Source organism: Cetorhinus maximus, chromosome 32 (genome assembly GCF_964194155.1).
Source record: "Cetorhinus maximus chromosome 32, sCetMax3.hap1.1, whole genome shotgun sequence".
NCBI classification, from domain to species: Eukaryota; Metazoa; Chordata; class Chondrichthyes; order Lamniformes; family Cetorhinidae; genus Cetorhinus; species Cetorhinus maximus.
In genome coordinates this window covers 7,424,491-7,437,522 of record NC_135910.1, presented here as the reverse complement: position 1 = coordinate 7,437,522, position 13,032 = coordinate 7,424,491, and the positions used below count along the sequence as shown (strand labels likewise).

At 53.5% G+C, this 13,032-nt stretch overlaps 1 protein-coding gene across 1 annotated transcript in view; it reads left to right on the top strand.

Annotated features, from left to right (window-relative positions):
- Nucleotides 1-13,032, top strand: part of spred3 (sprouty related EVH1 domain containing 3) — a 55,263-nt gene that overhangs the window by 41,128 nt on the left and 1,103 nt on the right. Inside the window, exon 5 of the mRNA XM_078533142.1 lies at nt 952-1,113. Coding sequence (XP_078389268.1) covers nt 952-1,113 — 162 coding nt within the window. The remainder of the gene's footprint in view (nt 1-951; nt 1,114-13,032) is intronic.

The following is a 13,032-nucleotide window of genomic DNA, read 5'->3' as shown; positions in this document are numbered from 1 at the left end:
GAGAGGGGTCACACTGGGGAGAGGGGAAGATGGAGAGAGGACAGAGTGGGGAGAGGGGGAGATGGAGAGGGGTCACACTGGGGAGTGGGGGAGATGGAGAGAGGACATACTTGGGAGAAGGGAAGATGGAGAGAGGACAGAGTGGGGAGAGGGGGAGATGGAGAGGGGTCACACTGGGGAGTGGGGGAGATGGGGAGGGGACACACTGGGAAATGGGGAAGATGGAGAGGGGACACACTGGGGAGAGGGGTAGATGGAGAGAGGACAGAGTGGGGAGTGGGGGAGATGGAGAGGGGTCACACTGGGGAGTGGGGGAGATGGAGAGAGGACAGAGTGGGGAGTGGGGGAGATGGAGAGGGGTCACACTGGGGAGAGGGGTAGATGGAGAGAGGACAGAGTGGGGAGTGGGGGAGATGGAGAGGGGTCACACTGGGGAGAGGGGAAGATGGAGAGAGGACAGAGTGGGGAGAGGGGGAGATGGAGAGGGGTCACACTGGGGAGTGGGGGAGATGGAGAGAGGACATACTTGGGAGAAGGGAAGATGGAGAGAGGACAGAGTGGGGAGAGGGGGAGATGGAGAGGGGTCACACTGGGGAGTGGGGGAGATGGAGAGGGGTCACACTGGGGAGTGGGGGAGATGGAGAGGGGTCACACTGGGGAGTGGGGGAGATGGGGAGGGGACACACTGGGAAATGGGGAAGATGGAGAGGGGACACACTGGGGAGAGGGGTAGATGGAGAGAGGACAGAGTGGGGAGAGGGGGAGATGGAGAGGGGACACACTGGGGAGAGGGGTAGATGGAGAGAGGACAGAGTGGGGAGAGGGGGAGATGGAGAGGGGACACACTGGGAAATGGGGGCGATGGTAAGATTCATCTCTTGAACAACACTGTCCTATTATCTCTCCTCCCTTCTGCACAGTCATTTCTGACAGTTTTAATTCTCCTTCTAGATGCACACAGACAGCGAGTCATCGTCCAATAGCAGGAAGGAGATGCTCCCAAAACACATCACCATAGTAACCAGCGAATCATCATCCAGTTGCTACATCAGGTCACCAGCTTCCGATGAATTCCGACTCGGACTGACACAAGCAGCTGCACAGGCCAACCAGGTAGTGGAGAAGCAAAACCCGTGTGTGCTGACCTTCTGCACTCCACCTCCACACGGGTCAGGGAGAACCGAGCCTCTTTATTCCAGGCCCTGCAGTGGGCAATACTGGCTGATGCCTTTAGCCAACTGAAACACTGGGGGCTTCCATGTCACCCCTTTTCCCCGGAATGAATGCCACCGGGGTGTGGCCTAGTTCCCAAGGGTAGCCTGGCTGTTCCTCTCTGTGTTTAAGTTCCAAAGGCCCCGGTGTGCAGGGTGTTGCTGCAACTTGCTCAATTCTCCAAGCGTCTGGCACAGGAGGAGGCCCTTTCGCCCATCGTGCCCGTGCTAGCCCTTTGAATGTGCGCGTGCAAAAACAAAATACCGCAAGAGGCTGGGTGTCTGAAATAAAAAAAACACTGGGAAAGCTCAGCAGCATCTGTGGGAAGGGATGAATCCCGTGTCCGGTCCATCTCACACACCTGCTCTCGCCCCTTCCCCTCCTTTCCAGAACCACAATAAGGTTCCCCTGGTCCTCACCTTCCACCTCACCACCCTCCATGTTCAATGGGTCACCCTCCACCATGTCCACCAGCTCCCTCATGACGTGGCCACCAAACACATCTTGCCCCACCCCCCCCCCACTTTCGGCATTCCGTAGGGACCATTCCCTTCATTACGCCCTTGTCTATTCCACAGTCACCCCTAACACTCCCTCTCCAATGGCACCTTTCCGTGCAAACGCAAGAGATGCAACCCCCTCTCCTATCACCTCCACACTTCTCACTGTCTAAGACCCCAAGCACACTTTCGAAATGAAATAATGATATACTTGTACTACTTCCAATTTAGTATACTGTATTCATCTTCACAATGTGGTCTCCTCTAAATTGGAGATTCCAAACGCAGACTGGGTGACTAATTTGTGGAATTCATCAGACTACAAGCATGACCCCGAGCTTCTGGCTGCTTGTCATTTGAATTTGACCTTGCTCCCATGCTGACCTTTCTGTCCTCGGCCTGCTGCAGTGTTCCGTTGAAGCTGAATGCAAGCTCAAGGAACAGCACCTCATCTTTCCACTTGACACTCTACAGCCTTGAGGACTCAACATTGAGTTCAACAATTTTAGATGGTAACCTCTGCCTTCATCTTGTTCTGTGTTTATTTTGTTTTGTTTTGCTGGGCTGGCCTTGTCTTGTTTCTTTCTTTATTGTTCATGTTGCATTCAGATGGTTTTCATGTAGCCATTCACCTCATTTGGACACAGTCCTTGTTTATTTATTTACCCATTACCACTCTCTCTTTGGCTGTTGCACCATAAAATCTTTTGTTATTTAATCTCCCCTGCTCTCCACCTATCACAGAGCTTCCCTTCTCCTCCACCTATCACGGAGCTTCCCTTCTCCTCCACCTATCACAGAGCTTCCCTTCTCCACCTATCACAGAGCTTCCCTTCTCCCCTGCTCTCCACCTATCACAGAGCTTCCCTTCTCCACCTATCACAGAGCTTCCCTTCTCCTCCACCTATCACAGAGCTTCCCTTCTCCACCTATCACGGAGCTTCCCTTCTCCTCCACCTATCACAGAGCTTCCCTTCTTCCCTTCTCTCCACCTATCACAGAGCTTCCCTTCTCCACCTATCACAGAGCTTCCCTTCTCCCCTGGTCTCCACCTATCACGGAGCTTCTCTTCTCCTCCACCTATCACAGAGCTTCCCTTCTCTCCACCTATCACAGAGCTTCCCTTCTCCTCCACCTATCACAGGGCTTCCGTTCTCCCCTGCTCTCCACCTATCACAGAGCTTCCCTTCTCCCCTGCACTCCACCTATCACAGAGCTTCCCTTCTCCCCTGCTCTCCACCTATCACAGAGCTTCCCTTCTCCCCTGCTCTCCACCTATCACAGAGCTTCCCTTCTCCCCTGCTCTCCACCTATCACAGAGCTTCCCTTCGCCCCTGCTCTCCACCTATCACAGAGCTTCCCTTCTCCCCTGCACTCCACCTATCACAGAGCTTCCCTTCTCCCCTGCTCTCCACCTATCACAGAGCTTCCCTTCTCCTCCACCTATCACAGAGCTTCCCTTCTCCTCCACCTATCACAGAGCTTCCCTTCTCCTCCACCTATCACAGGGCTTCCGTTCTCCCCTGCTCTCCACCTATCACAGAGCTTCCCTTCTCCCCTGCACTCCACCTATCACAGAGCTTCCCTTCTCCCCTGCTCTCCACCTATCACAGAGCTTCCCTTCTCCCCTGCTCTCCACCTATCACAGAGCTTCCCTTCTCCCCTGCACTCCACCTATCACAGAGCTTCCCTTCTCCACCTATCACAGGGCTTCCGTTCTCCCCTGCTCTCCACCTATCACAGAGCTTCCCTTCTCCCCTGCTCTCCACCTATCACAGAGCTTCCCTTCTCCCCTGCACTCCACCTATCACAGAGCTTCCCTTCTCCCCTGCTCTCCACCTATCACAGAGCTTCCCTTCTCCCCTGCTCTCCAACTATCACAGAGCTTCCCTTCTCCCCTGCTCTCCACCTATCACAGAGCTTCCCTTCTCCCCTGCTCTCCACCTATCACAGAGCTTCCCTTCGCCCCTGTTTGTGAGCATTTGATTGTGCATTCCATTGAGAGAAAATGCACCTTTTTAACTTTCAAGAAGAATGGCCTCAGTCTTATATCACAGCATCATGCCACCAAGATTGTCTTGTTACAACAACAATCATTATATCAAATGAAAGTAGTCTATGGCAAGAAAGATATATAGTTATCCATTTTACAGAGAAACCATCAATGGGAAGGCCATCCTGGGAAAAGCTATTGTATCAAGCATCTGTATATAGATGTAAGCATCTATCACAGAGCTTCCCTTCTCCTCCACCTATCACAGAGCTTCCCTTCTCCCTTGCACTCCACCTATCACAGAGCTTCCCTTCTCCCCTGCTCTCCACCTATCACAGAGCTTCCCTTCTCCTCTGCTCTCCACCTGTCACAGAGCTTCCCTTCTCCTCCACCTATCACAGAGCATCCCTTCTCCCCTGCTCTTCACCTATCACAGAGCTTCCCTTCTCCTCCACCTATCACAGAGCTTCCCTTCTCCACCTATCACAGAGCTTCCCTTGTCCCCTGCTCTCCACCTATCACAGAGCTTCCCTTCTCCTCCACCTATCACGGAGCTTCCCTTCTCCACCTATCACAGAGCTTCCCTTCTTCCCACCTATCACAGAGCTTCCCTTTTCCTCCACCTATCACGGAGCTTCCCTTCTCCTCCACCTATCACAGAGCTTCCCTTCTCCACCTATCACAGAGCTTCCCTTCTCCTCTGCTCTCCACCTATCACAGAGCTTCCCTTCTCCTCCACCTATCACAGAGCTTCCCTTCTCCTCCACCTATCACAGAGCTTCCCTTCTCCACCTATCACGGAGCTTCCCTTCTCCTCCACCTATCACAGAGCTTCCCTTCTTCCCTTCTCTCCACCTATCACAGAGCTTCCCTTCTTCCCACCTATCACAGAGCTTCCCTTCTCCTCCACCTATCACGGAGCTTCCCTTCTCCTCCACCTATCACAGAGCTTCCCTTCTCCACCTATCACAGAGCTTCCCTTCTCCCCTGCTCTCCACCTATCACAGAGCTTCCCTTCTCCTCCACCTATCACAGAGCTTCCCTTCTCCTCCACCTATCACAGAGCTTCCCTTCTCCACCTATCACGGAGCTTCCCTTCTCCTCCACCTATCACAGAGCTTCCCTTCTTCCCTTCTCTCCACCTATCACAGAGCTTCCCTTCTCCACCTATCACAGAGCTTCCCTTCTCCCCTGCTCTCCACCTATCACGGAGCTTCTCTTCTCCACCTATCACAGAGCTTCCCTTCTCTCCACCTATCACAGAGCTTCCCTTCTCCTCCACCTATCACAGGGCTTCCGTTCTCCCCTGCTCTCCACCTATCACAGAGCTTCCCTTCTCCCCTGCACTCCACCTATCACAGAGCTTCCCTTCTCCCCTGCTCTCCACCTATCACAGAGCTTCCCTTCTCCCCTGCTCTCCACCTATCACAGAGCTTCCCTTCTCCCCTGCTCTCCACCTATCACAGAGCTTTCCTTCTCCCCTGCACTCCACCTATCACAGAGCTTCCCTTCTCCTCCACCTATCACAGAGCTTCCCTTCTCCTCCACCTATCACAGAGCTTCCCTTCTCCTCCACCTATCACAGGGCTTCCGTTCTCCCCTGCTCTCCACCTATCACAGAGCTTCCCTTCTCCCCTGCACTCCACCTATCACAGAGCTTCCCTTCTCCTCCACCTATCACAGAGCTTCCCTTCTCCCTTGCACTCCACCTATCACAGAGCTTCCCTTCTCCCCTGCACTCCACCTATCACAGAGCTTCCCTTCTCCTCCACCTATCACAGAGCTTCCCTTCTCCCTTGCACTCCACCTATCACAGAGCTTCCCTTCTCCCCTGCTCTCCACCTATCACAGAGCTTCCCTTCTCCTCTGCTCTCCACCTATCACAGAGCTTTCCTTCTCCCCTGCACTCCACCTATCACAGAGCTTGCCTTCTCCTCCACCTATCACAGAGCTTCCCTTCTCCTCCACCTATCACAGAGCTTCCCTTCTCCTCCACCTATCACAGGGCTTCCGTTCTCCCCTGCTCTCCACCTATCACAGAGCTTCCCTTCTCCCCTGCACTCCACCTATCACAGAGCTTCCCTTCTCCTCCACCTATCACAGAGCTTCCCTTCTCCCTTGCACTCCACCTATCACAGAGCTTCCCTTCTCCCCTGCACTCCACCTATCACAGAGCTTCCCTTCTCCTCCACCTATCACAGAGCTTCCCTTCTCCCTTGCACTCCACCTATCACAGAGCTTCCCTTCTCCCCTGCTCTCCACCTATCACAGAGCTTCCCTTCTCCTCTGCTCTCCACCTATCACAGAGCTTCCCTTCTCCTCCACCTATCACAGGGCTTCCGTTCTCCCCTTCTCCTCCACCTATCACAGAGCTTCCCTTCTCCCCTGCACTCCACCTATCACAGAGCTTCCCTTCTCCTCCACCTATCACAGAGCTTCCCTTCTCCCTTGCACTCCACCTATCACAGAGCTTCCCTTCTCCCCTGCACTCCACCTATCACAGAGCTTCCCTTCTCCTCCACCTATCACAGAGCTTCCCTTCTCCCTTGCACTCCACCTATCACAGAGCTTCCCTTCTCCCCTGCTCTCCACCTATCACAGAGCTTCCCTTCTCCTCTGCTCTCCACCTGTCACAGAGCTTCCCTTCTCCTCCACCTATCACAGAGCATCCCTTCTCCTCCACCTATCACAGAGCTTCCCTTCTCCTCCACCTATCACAGAGCTTCCCTTCTCCCCTGCTCTTCACCTATCACAGAGCTTCCCTTCTCCTCCACCTATCACAGAGCTTCCCTTCTCCTCCACCTATCACAGAGCTTCCCTTGTCCCCTGCTCTCCACCTATCACAGAGCTTCCCTTCTCCTCCACCTATCACGGAGCTTCCCTTCTCCACCTATCACAGAGCTTCCCTTCTTCCCACCTATCACAGAGCTTCCCTTCTCCTCCACCTATCACGGAGCTTCCCTTCTCCTCCACCTATCACAGAGCTTCCCTTCTCCCCTGCTCTCCACCTATCACAGAGCTTCCCTTCTCCCCTGCTCTCCACCTATCACAGAGCTTCCCTTCTCCTCCACCTATCACAGAGCTTCCCTTCTCCTCCACCTATCACAGAGCTTCCCTTCTCCCCTGCTCTCCACCTATCACAGAGCTTCCCTTCTCCCCTGCTCTCCACCTATCACAGAGCTTCCCTTCTCCCCTGCTCTCCACCTATCACAGAGCTTCCCTTCTCCCCTGCTCTCCACCTATCACAGAGCTTCCCTTCCCACCTGCTCTCCACCTATCATAGAGCTTCCCTTCTCCTCCACCTATCACAGAGCTTCCCTTCTCCCCTGCACTCCACCTATCACAGAGCTTCCCTTCTCCTCTGCTCTCCGCCTATCACAGAGCTTCCCTTCTCCTCCACCTATCACAGAGCTTCCCTTCTCCCCTGCTCTCCACCTATCACAGAGCTTCCCTTCTCCCCTGCTCTCCACCTATCACAGAGCTTCCCTTCTCCTCTGCTCTCCACCTATCACAGAGCTTCCCTTCTCCTCCACCTATCACAGAGCTTCCCTTGTCCCCTGCTCTCCACCTATCACAGAGCTTCCCTTCTCCTCCGCTCTCCACCTATCACAGAGCTTCCCTTCTCCCCTGCTCTCCACCTATCACAGAGCTTCCCTGCTCTCCACCTATCACAGAGCTTCCCTTCTCCTCTGCTCTCCACCTATCACAGAGCTTCCCTTCTCCTCCACCTACCACAGAGCTTCCCTTCTCCACTGCTCTCCACCTATCAAAGAGCTTCCCTTCTCCTCCACCTATCACAGAACTTCCCTTCTCCCCTGCTCTCCACCTATCACAGAGCTTCCCTTCTCCTCTGCTGTCCACCTATCACAGAGCTTCCCTTCTCCTCCACCTATCATAGAGCTTCCCTTCTCCTCTGCTCTCCACCTATCACAGAGCTTCCCTTCTCCTCCACCTATCACAGAGCTTCCCTCCTCCACCTATCACAGAGCTTCCCTTCTATTCTTCCTGTCTCCTCCCCCTTCCATTGGTTTAAAAACTCTTTAGGTTTCCTATTTCCCTTCAGTTCTGATGGAAGGTCACTCAACCTGAAACGTTAACTCTCTCTCTCTCACCACAGATGCTGCCGGACCTGCTGAGTTTTTCCAGCACTTTTTTTGTTTTACCTTTGAATGATTTATCTCATCAGTCCCACTCCCCCTGTCCGTCCTCTGTACAACACACCAAAAAAAATCCTCAATTATTTATCCAATTCCCTTTTGAAAGTCACTGTTGAACTGTTTTGCTTCCATCACCCTTTCGGGCAACACGTTCCAAATCGTAATGATTCACTGCCTAAAAAAACTGTTCCAGATGGAGTCATGACCCTGCAGCCCAAGCCGATGCTGGGTGTCTGTAGAGCAATCCAGTCAGTCCCATTCCCCGGCTCTATCCCTGTGTCCCTGCAAGTTTATCTCTTTCCAGTGTCCGTCCAATTTCCTTTTGAAGTTGTTGATCGTCTTTCCTTCCACCTCCCTTGTGGGCAGCGAGTTCCAGGTCATCACCACTCACTGCGTAAAACAGTTCTTCATCATACGCCCCCTGTATCTCTAGTCCAGACCCTTAAATCTGAGTCCCCCTGAGTCCTTGTACCATCAGCCAATGGGAACAGCCTTTCTTTGTCCACCTTATCCAAACCCGTCAAAAATCTTTAGACCTCGATCAAATCTCCCCTCAACCTCCTTCACTCCAAGGAGAACAACCCCAGCTTCTCCGGCCTAAAATCTCTCATCCCTGGGACCGTCCTGGTCAACCTCCTCCGTACCCTCTCAAGGACCCTCGCCTCCTTCCTAAAGTGTGGCGACCAGAGCTGGATGCAATACTGCAGCTGTGACCTGACCAGAGCCTTTTTACAGGGTCAGCATAACTTCCTTGCATTGACACTCAAAGCCTTCATTTATGGAGCCCAAGCTCGCGTGTGCTTTGCTAATTACTCTCTCAATACGCCCTGTCACCTTCAAGGATCAGTGCGCGTCATCTATCCCAGGTCACTCTGTTCCTGCACATTCTTTTGAACTGCACCATTAAAGCCCTCCCTAACCCTTCTGCCAAAATGCATCACCTCACACTTCCCTGCATTCAATTGCATCTGCCAGTTATTTGCCCATTCCACCAACCTATCTTGGTGCAGTTGGTCAGTGTCATCTCATCAACTCTCTGGTCCCTTCACCAATTGCCTTCAATCTGTGTCCCTCTGGCTATCGACCCATCTGCCACAGCAAAAACAGTTTCTCCGCGTTTACACTCTCAAAAACACTTGATGATTTTGAACACCTCCATTAAATCTCATCTTAACCGTCTCTGTTCTGATGAGACCAATCCCAGCCTCTCCAGCCTCTCTGAAGTCCCTCAACCCTGATCCTGATACCTTAAGGCCTTAGCATCCTTTCTAAAGTGTGGGACCTGGGATTGGTCACACTATTCCACTGTACTGGACCACCCACCAAGACCACTCTTTGTTTCCTATTGACCCCCATCATTGACTTCCCGCTCCTAGTTCAGTGAATCATAGGCATGTACAGCACAGAAGGAGGCCATTCGACCCATCATGTCTGTGCTGGCCCAAAACGAGCTTAATCCCACTTTCCGGCTCTTTCCGGGGAGGTTTTGGCACTTCAAGCGCATACCCAAGTGTTTATTTGAATGTGATGAGGGTTTCTGCCTCTCCCACCCTTTCAGTGAGACCCAGCGCCCTCTGGGTGAAAATATTCCCCTCAACCCCCTCTAATCCTCTACCAGTTACTTTAAGTCCATGCCCTGCCCCGGTTACAGATCGCTCTGCTAAGGGGAATTTGCCCTTCCTATCCACTCTGTCCAGGCTCCTCACAACTTTACACAGTTTAATTAAATCTCCTCCCCAGCCTATCCAACCTATCGTCAGAGCTACCGTTCTCCAGTTCTGGCCACATCCTCGTAAATCCCCCGTGTACCCTCTCGAATGCAACCGCACTCTCCCTGCAATGCGGTGACTAGAACACAGGAGTAGGCCATTCGGCCCCTCGAGCCTGCTGCGCCATTTAACTAGATCGTGGCTGATCGTTTATCTGAATGCCATCTCCCCACACTATCCCCGTATCCCTTAATCTCATTGGTGTCGAGAAATCTATCGATCTCTGTCTTGAATGTACTCGATAACTGAGCCTTCACAGCCTTTGGGGTGGAGAATCTCAAAGATCCATTAGCCTCTGAAGAAATTCGGCCCCCCCCATCTTGCCCTAAATGGCAATACTGAGACTGTTTCCCCTGGTTCTCGACCCTCCCTCCCTCCCTCCCTCCCTCCCTACCTCCCTCCCTCCCCCAAGCCAAGGGAAACATCCTTCCTGCATCTACCCTGTTGATCCCTGTCGGAGTTTTGGACACTTTGATGACATGATACGACTTCAATGAGAACTGTAGACAGTACTCTAGCTGTGGCCTAACTAGTGTTTTATCCACAGCCTCCCTACTCTTATATTCTACGTCTTGGCTAATAAAGGGAAGAATCCTACATTAACCACCTTTTCTACCTGAACCGCTACCTTCAGGTCACAGATCCCAAGGTTCCCCGTGTTCCTCTACCCTTCTCAGTATCCTAACCATGTATTCCATTGCCCTGTTCGCTCCCCCCCAAATGAATTGCAGGTATCGAACCCCTTATCCGATGTGCCAAAGCCCGGAGGGATCCAAAAACCAGGTCACGTTCTGGAAACTAAGTCCCCATCAGGCATTGCTGTCTGTCACATTCGGATTACAGTACGCTGACCCCCCTCCACTCTCCGGCTCTTTGGGTCCGGCCTTATTTATTCCACGTTGGGATTAATGGCTCCAAATTTGCCCCCTTCATCCCTTCCCTGGGGCAGAGAAATCAGCCTTGGCTTTAAGCTTTCATTAATTATTATCCTATTTTCCACCCCCCCCAGACCTAAAATCTGGAAAATGCACAACTCTGGCCCCAGGGTTCCCGGGTACAGGGTCCCACACCAGCACCCTCGCGCTCCTCCAGGCCGAATCCCATTTGCCCACTTTCCTGCCCGCTTGACCAGCCCATCGGTATCTTCCTGCAGCCTCCGGCTCCTTTTCCTTATTACCGACCACACGGCCAATTTCGAGACCTTGTGTCTCGATCGGAAGCCATTCCGAAGACTGGGGAGGTGGTGTTCTGGGGGGGCGGGTGAGTGACATTGCAACCATGCTGGTATTGCTGGCCAAACCCAGGGGAGAAGTGAGCAAACTCTGGAGTGTCCTCCCTGGGGGGTGGGGGGGAAATCCAAGCGCCAATAGGAAAGCTTTCATTCTTTGGAGGGGAGAAAACATAGAGAGAAAGTTGCTCTCTCAGCCAGAGTGGAATTTTTTTAAGTGTATCTTCATGCACTTTTGGGAGAAATAGTGGAAGGATTTCCCAGGTGGATTATCTGCCCATTGAGCCACACCATGGCCAACAGGTCCTGGCAGGGATTTGAACCCAGAGTTGTTGGGCCAGAGGTAGGGACACTGGCACTGCACCATCAGAGCTCCAAGCTTGGACTGGGCCTGGATGAGGTAACTGGGTGGGATGGACCTAGCTGCAGTTCCCTGATGTGCCTGCTGATGGTGCTACCGAGCATTCCGGCCATGACTCGCCATTGCCCTCTGCAGGTTCGTGTTGGCAGTGCAGCCAGGCCCATTCAAAAAACAAGTCAATTCAAAGCCTAGCCTGGGCTCCCCTAGGCCCTGTCGAATGTAAAAACAGCAATTTTCCCCTTGAACTAGGGCAGCCTTTGTGCTTAGAAGACAATGTCTGTAATGATGAAGCCGGTTCTTTAAGATCCTGGGAAAGACATTTACGCAGCCATGCCATGCAATCGTTCTACCCAGGGTGAGGCCATTCAGCCCGTCTTGCCTGTGCCAGCTGCTCGAAAGAGCTTCCCAATTAGTCCCGTAGCCCTGCAAACGTGTCCCCTCCATCTCATTTCTTCCTGAAAGTTATTGCCCTGTCAGGCAGCGCGTTCCTGATCACAGCCACAAGAAAGATTCTCCTCATCGCCCCCCCCCGCCCCCTCAGCGGTTCTCTTCTGCCAATGACTTTAAATCTGGGTCCTCTGGTTACTGACCCTCCCACCAATGGAAACAGCTTCTTTTTTTTTTCTTTTTGGGCCTATTTACTCAATCAGATCTCCCTCAAAACTTTTCAAAACGCTTCCCCTAGCCCCATGAGGCTCGCTAGCCCATCACGAGACAGCCATTTTTGCACAGGGGAAGATCCACAAGAGGGCCGGAGAGACCAATGGCCGGTTATCCCGTCCCCGGCCGTGGTAGTGGAGGGAGGGGCATCGGGCCTAGGCCGCGGGGAGAAACCCTCCTTTGGCTTGGACAGGACAGTCGGGCGCCCCCCCCACCCCCCTGGGTACCGCTCCGGCTATTCGGCCGGGATTGTGCACGCCGCCGGCCTGTGGGGGGGTCAAGAGCGAGAGGTGGGCGGTGGAGCTCCCGGTTTGTGGGTGAGCGGCTGGGAGCCAGCGCCTCCCCTTTACCCCACCGTCCCCGCCTCCAGTGCATTTTTCGGGAAAATCCCATTCCGGGACCGCCCGCACTGCTATTACAATCCTTCACAGGCGTGCAACTGTTTGCAAACTGCGTTTGACCGGGCTAGTGTTTTCTGTTTTTTGGCCAGTGACGAAGGCTTCATCAAATTCAGTGACGATTACCGCCTCAGCCTGTACATTTCCAAAGGCGCCAGCCATACCCGTCCGTCACGGCAGTGAGGGTGGAGGGGCTATTCGACTGCAGAGGCGTCACCGGCAGCCGCTGCACTGCCCCAGTATCCGTTCCAGCAGGGCTCGCCGGACAGCCATCAGGAGAAGGGACACTGGCTGCCTTCTGCAAACGACTGGCGGGTGGTGGTGGGGGGGGGACAGCCTGGGCTTGTGGAGCTCTTCGCTCTCAGTCCGAGGGGATGGCGGGTTCGATTCCCACTCCGGACGCGTGGGCACATAGCCTCGGCTGACACGCCCCAGCGCAGAAGGAGCACGACACTGCCAGGGGGGGTGGGGGGGTGCCAGTGAGACCACCCAAACCCTGTCTGCTCTCCGGGGGTGGATGTAGAAGGTTCCGGGGCCGCTATTTATGAAGGAGAGCCAGGGGGGTAGTTGTGTCCAGTTAGTTCTGGCCGAAATTTATCCCTCAGCCAACGTCGCTTTTTTTGTTTAAAAAAAAAGAGGCAAAAATTGGCCACTTTCGCTTGGCTGTTGTGGGATCTTGCTGTGCACAAATTGGCTGCCTGGTTTCTTACGGTTTCGGTACTTCAAGGGCTGGGTAAAGGGGACACCCTGAGGT